Consider the following 13802-nt stretch of genomic DNA (forward strand, 5'->3'; position numbering starts at 1 on the left):
ACCAAACAACAGTAAAACCGATAGTCCTTCCTCCTTCCTTCCGTCTATCATTCCATTCTATTGACGTGTGTCTACCACTCCTGGAATGTTATCCCTAAACCAGCGTCGTCTGGGGTAGGCCGTCATTGTAAATACGAATTTGTTCTTAACTGACTTGCCGAGATAAATAAAGGTTAAATAAAATAAAAATGACTCACTGACTTGCCGAGTTAAATAAAAGTTAAATAAAAATGACTCTGGACCAGGACCTAATCCCCGGGACTGGAAAGAGGAAGCTGAGGCGAAAGAGAGGCAGACGAGGCGGCATCCTGACGAGACTACGTCAGCCAGCCAATAGACCACATTTACCCTAACCCTAACCCTGACGAGACTACGTCAGCCAGCCAATAGACCACATTTACCCTAACCCTAACCCTGACGAGACTACGTCAGCCAGCCAATAGACCACATTTACCCTCTGTTCTATTGCCGATTGTGCAGTCACTGGAGAACAAACTGGATGAGCTCCGTTTGACACTATCCTATCAACGGGACCTGAAAAACTGTCATATCCTAAGTCTCTCAGTTGTGGCTTGAACGAGGACGTGGATAATTTACATCTCGCTGGTTTTTCTATGCATCGTCAAGAACAGACGGCAGATTCAGGTAAGACAAAGGGAGGAGGGGTGTGTCTTTTTGTTAACAACAGCTGGTGCACGATCTCTAATGTTAAGGAAGCCTTGAATTTTTCCTCGCCTCAGTTAGAAAACCAGTAACACTTTACAATAAGGTTCCATTTACGATAAGGTTCCATTTACAATAAGATTCCATTTACAATGAGGTTACATTTACAATAAGGTTCCATTTGCAATGAGGTTACATTTACAGTGAGGTTACATTTGCAATGAGGTTACATTTGCAATGAGGTTCCATTTACAATGAGGTTCCATTTACAATGAGGTTCCATTTACAATAAGGTTCCATTTTACAATGAGGTTCCATTTACAATGAGGTTCCATTTACAATAAGGTTCCATTTACAATAAGGTTTCATTTACAATGAGGTTCCATTTACAATAAGGTTCCATTTTACAATAAGGTTCCATTTTACAATGAGGTTCCATTTACAATAAGGTTCCATTTGTAAAGGGTTTATAACTACATTATTAACGGTTACTTTATCATTTGTAAATGCATTTATAAACCATTAATAAACGGTTATATCGCATTAGTCAAAAGAGTGCAATAACTGGTCAGTTATATTTAGCTAATATTTACCTCCAGTTCTTTACCATTATAAATGCACTTACACATGGTTATAAGATGAACCCTCGAGTGGCGCAGCGGTCTAATGCACTACAGACCCTGGTTAGATTCCAGGCTGTATCACAGCGGTCTAAGGCACTGCATCTCAGTGCTAGAGGCGTCACTACAGACCCTGGTTAGATTCCAGGCTGTATCACAGCGGTCTAAGGCACTGCATCTCAGTGCTAGAGGCGTCACTACAGACCCTGGTTAGATTCCAGGCTGTATCACTGCGGTCTAAGGCACTGCATCTCAGTGCTAGAGGCATCACTACAGACCCTGGTTAGATTCCAGGCTGTATCACAGCGGTCTAAGGCACTGCATCTCAGTGCTAGAGGCGTCACTACAGACCCTGGTTAGATTCCAGGCTGTATCACAACTGGCCGTGATTGGGAGTTCCATAGGGCGACGCACAATTGGCCCAGCGTCGTCTGGGTTTGGGGGTAGGCCGTCATTGTAAATAAGAATTTGTTCTTAACTGACTTGCCTAGTTAAATAACAGTTAAATAAAAATAAAAAAATGTCTCATCATGCAACCTTATGTTCAGTAGTTGTTCAGTAGAACAACAGTTAGTTCCTCCCTTATGTTCAGTAGTTGTTCAGTAGAACAACAGTTAGTTCCTCCCTTATGTTCAGTAGTTGTTCAGTAGAACAGCAGTTATTTCCTCCCTTATGTTCAGTAGTTGTTCAGTAGAACAACAGTTATTTCCTCCCTTATGTTCAGTAGTTGTTCAGTAGAACAACAGTTATTTCCTCCCTTATGTTCAGTAGTTGTTCAGTAGAACAGCAGTTATTTCCTCCCTTATGTTCAGTAGTTGTTCAGTAGAACAACAGTTATTTCCTCCCTTATGTTCAGTAGTTGTTCAGTAGAACAACAGTTATTTCCTCCCTTATGTTCAGTAGTTGTTCAGTAGAACAACAGTTATTTCCTCCCTTATGTTCAGTAGTTGCTCAGTAGAACAACAGTTAGTTCCTCCCTTATGTTCAGTAGTTGTTCAGTAGAACAACAGTTATTTCCTCCCTTATGTTCAGTAGTTGTTCAGTAGAACAACAGTTATTTCCTCCCTTATGTTCAGTAGTTGTTCAGTAGAACAACAGTTATTTCCTCCCTTATGTTCAGTAGTTGTTCAGTAGAACAACAGTTATTTCCTCCCTTATGTTCAGTAGTTGTTCAGTAGAACAACAGTTAGTTCCTCCCTTATGTTCAGTAGTTGTTCAGTAGAACAACAGTTAGTTCCTCCCTTATGTTCAGTAGTTGTTCAGTAGAACAACAGTTAGTTCCTCCCTTATGTTCAGTAGTTGTTCAGTAGAACAACAGTTATTTCCTCATTTATGTTCAGTAGTTGTTCAGTAGAACAACAGTTATTTCCTCCCTTATGTTCAGTAGTTGTTCAGTAGAACAACAGTTATTTCCTCCCTTATGTTCAGTAGTTGTTCAGTAGAACAACAGTTATTTCCTCCCTTATGTTCAGTAGTTGTTCAGTAGAACAACAGTTATTTCCTCCCTTATGTTCAGTAGTTGTTCAGTAGAACAACAGTTATTTCCTCCCTTATGTTCAGTAGTTGTTCAGTAGAACAACAGTTATTTCCTCCCTTATGTTCAGTAGTTGTTCAGTAGAACAACAGTTAGTTCCTCCCTTATGTTCAGTAGTTGCTCAGTAGAACAACAGTTAGTTCCTCCCTTATGTTCAGTAGTTGTTCAGTAGAACAGCAGTTATTTCCTCCCTTATGTTCAGTAGTTGTTCAGTAGAACAACAGTTATTTCCTCCCTTATGTTCAGTAGTTGTTCAGTAGAACAACAGTTATTTCCTCCCTTATGTTCAGTAGTTGTTCAGTAGAACAACAGTTATTTCCTCCCTTATGTTCAGTAGTTGCTCAGTAGAACAACAGTTAGTTCCTCCCTTATGTTCAGTAGTTGTTCAGTAGAACAACAGTTATTTCCTCCCTTATGTTCAGTAGTTGTTCAGTAGAACAACAGTTATTTCCTCCCTTATGTTCAGTAGTTGTTCAGTAGAACAACAGTTATTTCCTCCCTTATGTTCAGTAGTTGTTCAGTAGAACAACAGTTATTTCCTCCCTTATGTTCAGTAGTTGTTCAGTAGAACAACAGTTAGTTCCTCCCTTATGTTCAGTAGTTGTTCAGTAGAACAACAGTTAGTTCCTCCCTTATGTTCAGTAGTTGTTCAGTAGAACAACAGTTAGTTCCTCCCTTATGTTCAGTAGTTGTTCAGTAGAACAACAGTTATTTCCTCATTTATGTTCAGTAGTTGTTCAGTAGAACAACAGTTATTTCCTCCCTTATGTTCAGTAGTTGTTCAGTAGAACAACAGTTATTTCCTCCCTTATGTTCAGTAGTTGTTCAGTAGAACAACAGTTATTTCCTCCCTTATGTTCAGTAGTTGTTCAGTAGAACAACAGTTATTTCCTCCCTTATGTTCAGTAGTTGTTCAGTAGAACAACAGTTATTTCCTCCCTTATGTTCAGTAGTTGTTCAGTAGAACAACAGTTATTTCCTCCCTTATGTTCAGTAGTTGTTCAGTAGAACAACAGTTAGTTCCTCCCTTATGTTCAGTAGTTGCTCAGTAGAACAACAGTTAGTTCCTCCCTTATGTTCAGTAGTTGTTCAGTAGAACAACAGTTAGTTCCTCCCTTATGTTCAGTAGTTGTTCAGTAGAACAACAGTTATTTCCTCCCTTATGTTCAGTAGTTGTTCAGTAGAACAACAGTTATTTCCTCCCTTATGTTCAGTAGTTGTTCAGTAGAACAACAGTTAGTTCCTCCCTTATGTTCAGTAGTTGCTCAGTAGAACAACAGTTAGTTCCTCCCTTATGTTCAGTAGTTGTTCAGTAGAACAACAGTTAGTTCCTCCCTTATGTTCAGTAGTTGTTCAGCAGAACAGCAGTTATTTTCTCCCTTATGTTCAGTAGTTGCTCAGTAGAACAACAGTTAGTTCCTCCCTTATGTTCAGTAGTTGTTCAGTAGAACAACAGTTAGTTCCTCCCTTATGTTCAGTAGTTGTTCAGTAGAACAACAGTTATTTCCTCCCTTATGTTCAGTAGTTGTTCAGTAGAACAACAGTTATTTCCTCCCTTATGTTCAGTAGTTGTTCAGTAGAACAACAGTTATTTCCTCCCTTATGTTCAGTAGTTGCTCAGTAGAACAGCAGTTATTTCCTCCCTTATGTCCAGTAGTTGTTCAGTAGAACAACAGTTATTTCCTCCCTTATGTTCAGTAGTTGTTCAGTAGAACAGCAGTTATTTCCTCCCTTATGTTCAGTAGTTGTTCAGTAGAACAACAGTTAGTTCCTCCCTTATGTTCAGTAGTTGTTCAGTAGAACAACAGTTATTTCCTCCCTTATGTTCAGTAGTTGTTCAGTAGAACAACAGTTATTTCCTCCCTTATGTTCAGTAGTTGTTCAGTAGAACAACAGTTAGTTCCTCCCTTATGTTCAGTAGTTGCTCAGTAGAACAGCAGTTATTTCCTCCCTTATGTCCAGTAGTTGTTCAGTAGAACAGCAGTTATTTCCTCCCTTATGTTCAGTAGTTGCTCAGTAGAACAACAGTTAGTTCCTCCCTTATGTTCAGTAGTTGTTCAGTAGAACAACAGTTAGTTCCTCCCTTATGTTCAGTAGTTGTTCAGTAGAACAACAGTTAGTTCCTCCCTTATGTTCAGTAGTTGTTCAGTAGAACAACAGTTAGTTCCTCCCTTATGTTCAGTAGTTGTTCAGCAGAACAGCAGTTATTTTCTCCCTTATGTTCAGTAGTTGCTCAGTAGAACAACAGTTAGTTCCTCCCTTATGTTCAGTAGTTGTTCAGTAGAACAACAGTTAGTTCCTCCCTTATGTTCAGTAGTTGTTCAGTAGAACAACAGTTATTTCCTCCCTTATGTTCAGTAGTTGTTCAGTAGAACAACAGTTATTTCCTCCCTTATGTTCAGTAGTTGTTCAGTAGAACAACAGTTAGTTCCTCCCTTATGTTCAGTAGTTGCTCAGTAGAACAGCAGTTATTTCCTCCCTTATGTCCAGTAGTTGTTCAGTAGAACAACAGTTATTTCCTCCCTTATGTTCAGTAGTTGTTCAGTAGAACAACAGTTATTTCCTCCCTGTTGGGTGTAGGATGCCTTGGTGCTTTGTCCAGTAGTTGTTCAGTAGAACAACAGTTATTTCCTCCCTGTTGGGTGTAGGATGCCTTGGTGCTTTGTCCAGTAGTTGTTCAGTAGGACAACAGTTAGTTCCTCCCTGTTGGGTGTAGGATGCCTTGGTGCTTTGTCCAGTAGTTGTTCAGTAGGACAACAGTTAGTTCCTCCCTGTTGGGTGTAGGATGCCTTGGTGCTTTGTCCAGTAGTTGTTCAGTAGGACAACAGTTAGTTCCTCCCTGTTGGGTGTAGGATGCCTTGGTGCTTTGTCCAGTAGTTGTTCAGTAGGACAACAGTTAGTTCCTCCCTGTTGGGTGTAGGATGCCTTGGTGCTTTGTCCAGTAGTTGTTCAGTAGGACAACAGTTAGTTCCTCCCTGTTGGGTGTAGGATGCCTTGGTGCTTTGTCCAGTAGTTGTTCAGTAGGACAACAGTTAGTTCCTCCCTGTTGGGTGTAGGATGCCTTGGTGCTTTGTCCAGTAGTTGTTCAGTAGGACAACAGTTAGTTCCTCCCTGTTGGGTGTAGGATGCCTTGGTGCTTTGTCCAGTAGTTGTTCAGTAGGACAACAGTTAGTTCCTCCCTGTTGGGTGTAGGATGCCTTGGTGCTTTGTCCAGTAGTTGTTCAGTAGGACAACAGTTAGTTCCTCCCTGTTGGGTGTAGGATGCCTTGGTGCTTTGTCCAGTAGTTGTTCAGTAGGACAGCAGTTAGTTCCTCCCTGTTGGGTGTAGGATGCCTTGGTGCTTTGTCCAGTAGTTGTTCAGTAGGACAACAGTTAGTTCCTCCCTGTTGGGTGTAGGATGCCTTGGTGCTTTGTCCAGTAGTTGTTCAGTAGGACAACAGTTAGTTCCTCCCTGTTGGGTGTAGGATGCCTTGGTGCTTTGTCCAGTAGTTGTTCAGTAGGACAACAGTTAGTTCCTCCCTGTTGGGTGTAGGATGCCTTGGTGCTTTGTCCAGTAGTTGTTCAGTAGGACAACAGTTAGTTCCTCCCTGTTGGGTGTAGGATGCCTTGGTGCTTTGTCCAGTAGTTGTTCAGTAGGACAACAGTTAGTTCCTCCCTGTTGGGTGTAGGATGCCTTGGTGCTTTGTCCCAGGAACACAAGAGGTTGGTTTTCATGACGTGTCTTGACCCTTTGAAACCTTGATGCCCTGATCATATTTACATCCAGGAAATTATTCACTCATAATGGGTCTGCGACCAAACGACCACCCCTCATCACTGTCAAACGCTACCTAAAACACTTCAGCGAGCAGGCCTTTCTAATCGACCTGGCCGGGGTATCCTGGAAGGATATTGACCGAATCCCGTCAGTAGAGGATGCCTGGCTATTCTTTAAAAGTGCCTTCCTCACCATCTTAAATAAGCCCCATTCAAAAAATGTAGAACTAGGAATAGATATAGTCCTTGGTTCACACCAGACCTGTCTGCCCTTGACCAGCACAAAAACATCCTGTGGCGTTTTGCATTAGCATCGAAAACCCCCGTGATATGCAACTTTTCAGGGAAGTTAGGAACAAATATGCACAGGCAGTTAGGAAAGCTAAGGCTAGCTTTTTCAAACAGAAATTTGCATCCTGTCGTACTAACTCAAAAAAGTTCTGGGACACTGTAAAGTCCATGGAGAATAAGAGCACCTCCTCCCAGCTGCCCACTGCTCTGAGGCTAGGAAACTCTCCCCACCAATAAAGCCACTATAATTGAGAATTTCAATAAGCATTTTTCTACAGCTGGCCATGCTTTCCTCCTGGCTACCCCTACCCCGGGCAACTGCCCTGCACCCCCCTCAGCAACTTGCCCAAGCCTCCCCCATTTCCCCTTCACCCAAATCCAGATAGCTGATGTTCTGAAAGACCTGCAAAATCTGGACCCCTACAAATCAGCCGGGCTAGACAATCTGGACCCTCTCTTTCTAAAATGATCTGACGAAATTGTTCTTTTTCGTATCGTCTGAGATCCCCAAAGATTGGAAAGCTGCCGCGGTCATCCCCCTCTTCAAAGGGGCAGACACTCTAGACCCAAACTGCTACAGACCTATATCTATTCTACCCTGCCTTTCTAAGGTCTTCGAAAGCCAAGTTAACAAACAGATTACCAACCATTTCGAATCCCACCGTACCTTCTCCGCTATGCGACCCGGTTTCAGAGCTGGTCATGGGTGCACCTCAGCCACGCTCAAGGTCCTAAACGATATCATAACCGCCATCGATAAGAGACATTACTGTGCAACCGTATTCATCGACCTGGCTAAGGCTTTCGACTCTGTCAATCATCACATTCTTATTGGCAGACTCGATAGCCTTGGTTTCTCAAATGATTGCCTCGCCTGGTTCACCAACTACTTCTCAGACAGAGTTCAGTGTGTCAAATCGGAGGTCCTGTTGTCCGGACCTCTGGCAGTCTCTATGGGGGTGCCACAGGGTTCAATCCACGGGCCGACTCTTTTTATTTATATTCTTGCTCTTTTGCACCCCAGTATCTCTACTTGCACATCGTCATCTGCACATCTATCTCTCCAGTGTTAATGCTAAATTGTAATTATTTTGCCTCTATGGCCTATTTATTGCCTTACCTCCCTACTCTTCTACCTTTGCACACACTGTACATAGATGTTTCTATTGTGTTATTGGCTGTACGTAGGTTTATGTGTAACTCAGTTGTTTTGTCGCACTGCTTTGCTTTATCTTGGCCAGGTCGCAGTTGTAAATGCGAACTTGATCTCAACTGGCCTACCTGGTTAAATAAAGGTGAAATAAAAATATATATCTATAAAAAAAAAATGGGATCATCATTGAAAAGGAAAACAGGCACTGTCACTTTAGTTATATTTGTTTTCTTTATTTTTTGGTTAGGTCAGGGTGTGACAAGGGGGGTTTGTTTAGTTTTTTTTATTGTCTAGGGGTTTTTTGTCTTGTCTAGGGGTGTTGTCTATCTATGGGGATTTGGTATTGTCTAGGGGCATGGAGGTTTATGGTGGCCTGAATTGGTTCCCAATCAGAGGCAGCTGTTTATCGTTGTCTCTGATTGGGGATCCTATTTAGGTTGCCATTTTCCATGTTGGTTTTGTGGGTAGTTGTTTTCTGTCTCTGTGTCTGTACCAGACAGAACTGTTTCGTTTTGTTATTTTTTGTTCTAGTGTTCAGTGTTATTAAAAATCATGAACACGTACCAGGCTGCACCTTGGTCCTCTCCTTCTTCCTCAGACGAACATCGTTACAGAACTACCCACCACCAAAGGACCAAACAGCGTGGCCAGGAGTATGAGACAACCTGGGAGGAGGTAGAGAGGTGGGCGGTCGACCCAGGGGGAGTGTGCCAGCCCTGCTCTCCAGACCTCCAGTGCGTCTCCTCGGCCCGGGTTATCCTGCGCCAGCCCTACGCACGGTGTCCCCGGTTCACCAGCACAGCCCAGTGCGGCCTGTTCCAACTCCCCGCACTTGCCGGGCTACAGGGGGGATCCAGCCAGGACGAGTTGTGTTAGCTCTGCGCTCGAGACCGCTAGTGCGCCTTCACGGCCCAGTGTATCCGGTGCCTCGGCTAACGAAGAGGCCTCCTGCATGTCTCCCCAGCCTGGTGAGTCCTGTGCCTGTGCTAAGCCCTAACCCTCCTGCATGTCTCCCCAGCCTGGTGAGTCCTGTGCCTGTGCTAAGCCCTAACCCTCCTGCATGTCTCCCCAGCCTGGTGAGTCCTGTGCCTGTGCTAAGCCCTAACCCTCCTGCATGTCTCCCCAGCCTGGTGAGTCCTGTGCCTGTGCTAAGCCCTAACCCTCCTGCATGTCTCCCCAGCCTGGTGAGTCCTGTGCCTGTGCTAAGCCCTAACCCTCCTGCCTGTCTCCCCAGCCTGGTGAGTCCTGTGCCTGTGCTAAGCCCTAACCCTCCTGCATGTCTCCCCAGCCTGGTGAGAGAGAGACACACTGAGATGCAGTTACTCAAAAAATACAGCAGGTGGCTCCACAACAATAGAAAGGGTTTTCCCTTAAAGGGATGTCTGTTTCAACCCTGTTACACATATCTACCTGAAGACAACTCCAATAGAAAGGGTTTTCCCTTAAAGGGATGTCTGTTTAAACCCTGTTACACATATCTACCTGAAGACAACTCCAATAGAAAGGGTTTTCCCTTAAAGGGATGTCTGTTTAAACCCTGTTACACATATCTACCTGAAGACAACTCCAATAGAAAGGGTTTTCCCTTAAAGGGATGTCTGTTTAAACCCTGTTACACATATCTACCTGAAGACAACTCCAATAGAAGGTGTTTTTCCTCAAAGGGATGTCTGTTTAAACCCTGTTACACATATCTACCTGAAGACAACTCCAATAGAAAGGGTTTTCCCTTAAAGGGATGTCTGTTTAAACCCTGTTACACATATCTACCTGAAGACAACTCCAATAGAAAGGGTTTTCCCTTAAAGGGATGTCTGTTTCAACCCTGTTACACATATCTACCTGAAGACAACTCCAATAGAAAGGGTTTTCCCTTAAAGGGATGTCTGTTTAAACCCTGTTACACATATCTACCTGAAGACAACTCCAATAGAAAGGGTTTTCCCTTAAAGGGATGTCTGTTTAAACCCTGTTACACATATCTACCTGAAGACAACTCCAATAGAAAGGGTTTTCCCTTAAAGGGATGTCTGTTTAAACCCTGTTACACATATCTACCTGAAGACAACTCCAATAGAAGGTGTTTTTCCTCAAAGGGATGTCTGTGTCCTACTTACAGCACCAGTTAACAGTTTGGACTCATTCCAGGGTCTTTATTTTCAACTATTTTCTACATTGTAGAATCATAGTGAAGACATTAAAACTATGAAATAACACATATGGAATTATGTTGTAACCAAAAGAAGTGTTAAACAAATCAAAATATATTTGAGATTCTTTCAAAGTAGCCACCCTTTGCCTTGATGACAGCTTGACACACTCTTGGCGTTCTCTCAACCAGCTTCACCTGGGGGAAAAAAGAACAGATGAAAATCCGGTGTTTCTATGTAATGACCAGCTGGCAAGTGTCTTCACTGACAATTTTAACCTATCCCTGACCTGGTCTGTCACACCAACTTGTTTCAAGCTCACCACCATCGTCCTCGTGCCCAAGAACGCCAAGGTAAGCTGCCTAAATGACTATCACCCGGTAGAACTCACATGTATAGCCATGAAATACTTAGCAAGGCAGGTCATGGCTAACATCAACAACATCACCCCAGAAAACCCTGGACCCAATCCAATTCGCATACCAGCCCAACAGATCCACAGATGACGCAATCTGTATTACACTCCACACTGCCCTCACCCACCTGGACTAAAGGAACACCTATGTAAGAATGCTATTCACTGACTACAGCTCAGCATTCAACACCCATAGTGCCGTCCAAGCTCATCACATAGTTCAGGGCCCTGGGATTGAACACCTCCCTCTGCAACTGGATTCTGGACTTCCTGACGGGCCGCCGTCAGGCCGTGAGGGTAGGCAACAACACATCCGCCATGCTGACCATCAACACGGGGGCCCCTCGGGGGTGCCGAGGACACCCAAACCATGAAGCCCGAGAGGCTGACCCTCTCTGTAAGTTGCTGTAGCCCTGCTTGGGATCTTCAGCCTATATTGACTGTTGGTTGAGACGCGGGGCCCGTTAGGGTAGGCTCTGTCAGGGTGGGGCCCGTTAGGGTAGGCTCTGTCAGGGTGGGGCCCGTTAGGGTAGGCTCTGTCAGGGTGGGGCCCGTTAGGGTAGGCTGTGTCAGGGCGGGGCCCGTTAGGGTAGGCTGTGTCAGGGCGGGGCCCGTTAGGGTAGGCTGTGTCAGGGCGGGGCCCGTTAGGGTAGGCTCTGTCAGGGCGGGGCCCGTTAGGGTAGGCTCTGTCAGGGCGGGGCCCGTTAGGGTAGGCTGTGTCAGGGCGGAGCCCGTTAGGGTAGGCTGTGTCAGGGCGGGGCCCGTTAGGGTAGGCTGTGTCAGGGCGGGGCCCGTTAGGGTAGGCTGTGTCAGGGCGGGGCCCGTTAGGGTAGGCTCTGTCAGGGCGGGGCCCGTTAGGGTAGGCTGTGTCAGGGCGGGGCCCGTTAGGGTAGGCTGTGTCAGGGCGGGGCCCGTTAGGATAGGCTGTGTCAGGGCGGGGCCCGTTAGGGTAGGCTGTGTCAGGGCGGGGCCCGTTAGGGTAGGCTGTGTCAGGGCGGGGCCCGTTAGGGTAGGCTGTGTCAGGGCGGGGCCCGTTAGGGTAGGCTCTGTCAGGGCGGGGCCCGTTAGGGTAGGCTGTGTCAGGGCGGAGCCCGTTAGGGTAGGCTGTGTCAGGGCGGGGCCCGTTAGGGTAGACTGTGTCAGGGCGGGGCCCGTTAGGGTAGGCTGTGTCAGGGCGGGGCCCGTTAGGGTAGGCTGTGTCAGGGCGGGGCCCGTTAGGGTAGGCTGTGTCAGGGCGGGGCCCGTTAGGGTAGGCTGTGTCAGGGCGGGGCCCGTTAGGGTAGGCTGTGTCAGGGCGGGGCCCGTTAGGGTAGGCTGTGTCAGGGCGGGGCCCGTTAGGGTAGGCTGTGTCAGGGCGGGGCCCGTTAGGGTAGGCTGTGTCAGGGCGGGGCCCGTTAGGGTAGGCTGTGTCAGGGCGGGGCCCGTTAGGGTAGGCTGTGTCAGGGCGGGGCCCGTTAGGGTAGGCTGTGTCAGGGCGGGGCCCGTTAGGGTAGGCTGTGTCAGGGCGGGGCCCGTTAGGGTAGGCTGTGTCAGGGCGGGGCCCGTTAGGGTAGGCTGTGTCAGGGCGGGGCCCGTTAGGGTAGGCTGTGTCAGGGCGGGGCCCGTTAGGGTAGGCTGTGTCAGGGCGGGGCCCGTTAGGGTAGGCTGTGTCAGGGCGGGGCCCGTTAGGGTAGGCTGTGTCAGGGCGGGGCCGTTAGAGTAGGCTGTGTCAGGGCGGGGCCCGTTAGGGTAGGCTGTGTCAGGGCGGGGCCCGTTAGGGTAGGCTGTGTCAGGGCGGGGCCCGTTAGGGTAGGCTCTGTCAGGGCGGGGCCCGTTAGGGTAGGCTGTGTCAGGGCGGGGCCCGTTAGGGTAGGCTGTGTCAGGGCGGGGCCCGTTAGGGTAGGCTGTGTCAGGGCGGGGCCCGTTAGGGTAGGCTGTGTCAGGGTGGGGCCCGTTAGGGTAGACTGTGTCAGGGTGGGGCCCGTTAGGGTAGGCTCTCTCAGGGTGGGGCCCGTTAGGGTAGGCTCTGTCAGGGTGGGGCCCGTTAGGGTAGGCTGTGTCAGGGGCCTAATTGGAGGTAATAATGCATAGGGTTTCTAGTTTATTGAGGTGCAAGAATACACCACACCAAAGGATTGATTTGATGGCTGTTTTATAGAACCAGGAAGCTCCAGTCGTTTAAAATAACCCTCATCAAGATCTGTTGCCTCCGTCTAATAGTCCCACTCATCACTTATTATTATAATTACAAACAGAAGAGTATCACTTCTCACAACCGGGCTGGTTTAGTAAAGTTAGATCAAAGCTAAATCAATGTATCACATAACGATTAATGAGTATTGTATATAACAGAACCGAAGAGTGTAGCTGTCACGCCCTAGGGACTAGGGTGGGCATTCTATTTTATTTATTTCTATGTTTTCTATTTCTTTGTGTTTGGTCGGGTGTGGTTCTCAATCAGAGGCAGCTGTCTATCGTTGTCTCTGATTGAGAATCATACTTAGGTAGCCTTTTCCCACCTGTGTTTGTGGGTAGTTGTTTTCTGTATAGTTTTAGTTACCGTACAGAACTGTTCGTTTCTCGCTTTGTTATTTTTGTTCTAGTGTTCAGATTTAAATAAATATCATGAACACGTACCACGCTGCGCTTTGGTCCACTCTTTCTTCATCAGACGAGCGTTACAGTAGCAGGCCTATAACATTACTGTACCACCAAAAACAGCTCATTTCTAATGAGATTTTAGGATGGTAGGTAAAGGGGACAGGGTTGGAATGAAACCCTACAGGACGGTAGTACTCCAGGAGCAGGGTTGGAATGAAACCCTACAGGACGGTAGTACTACAGGAACAGGGTTGGAGTGAAACCCTACAGGAGGGTAGTACTACAGGAACAGGGTTGGAGTGAAACCCTACAGGACGGTAGTACTCAGGGAACAGGGTTGGAGTGAAACCCTACAGGACGGTAGTACTACAGGAACAGGGTTGGAGTGAAACCCTACAGGAGGGTAGTACTCCAGGAACAGGGTTGGAGTGAAACCCTACAGGACGGTAGTACTCCAGGAACAGGGTTGGAATGAAACCCTACAGGACGGTAGTACTACAGGAACAGGGTTGGAGTGAAACCCTACAGGACGGTAGTACTACAGGAACAGGGTTGGAGTGAAACCCTACAGGACGGTAGTACTACAGGAACAGGGTTGGAGTGAAACCCTACAGGACGGGTAGTACTACAGGAACAGGGT

The 13802-nt window shown here is 46.4% G+C and overlaps 1 protein-coding gene across 1 annotated transcript; it reads right to left on the reverse strand.

The window, feature by feature from the left end:
* Positions 1-10910: 10910 nt before the first annotated feature.
* Positions 10911-12628, reverse strand: LOC120035640 (basic proline-rich protein-like; the record flags this gene model as incomplete). Its single annotated transcript, XM_038982216.1, has 2 exons — positions 10911-12226; positions 12274-12628. Coding segments are annotated over 2 exons (1671 nt in total), but the record flags the coding sequence as incomplete, so codon positions are not given.
* Between the last annotated feature and the right edge of the window lie 1174 nt (positions 12629-13802).

Source organism: Salvelinus namaycush, unplaced genomic scaffold, assembly GCF_016432855.1.
Source record: "Salvelinus namaycush isolate Seneca unplaced genomic scaffold, SaNama_1.0 Scaffold1075, whole genome shotgun sequence".
NCBI classification, from domain to species: Eukaryota; Metazoa; Chordata; class Actinopteri; order Salmoniformes; family Salmonidae; genus Salvelinus; species Salvelinus namaycush.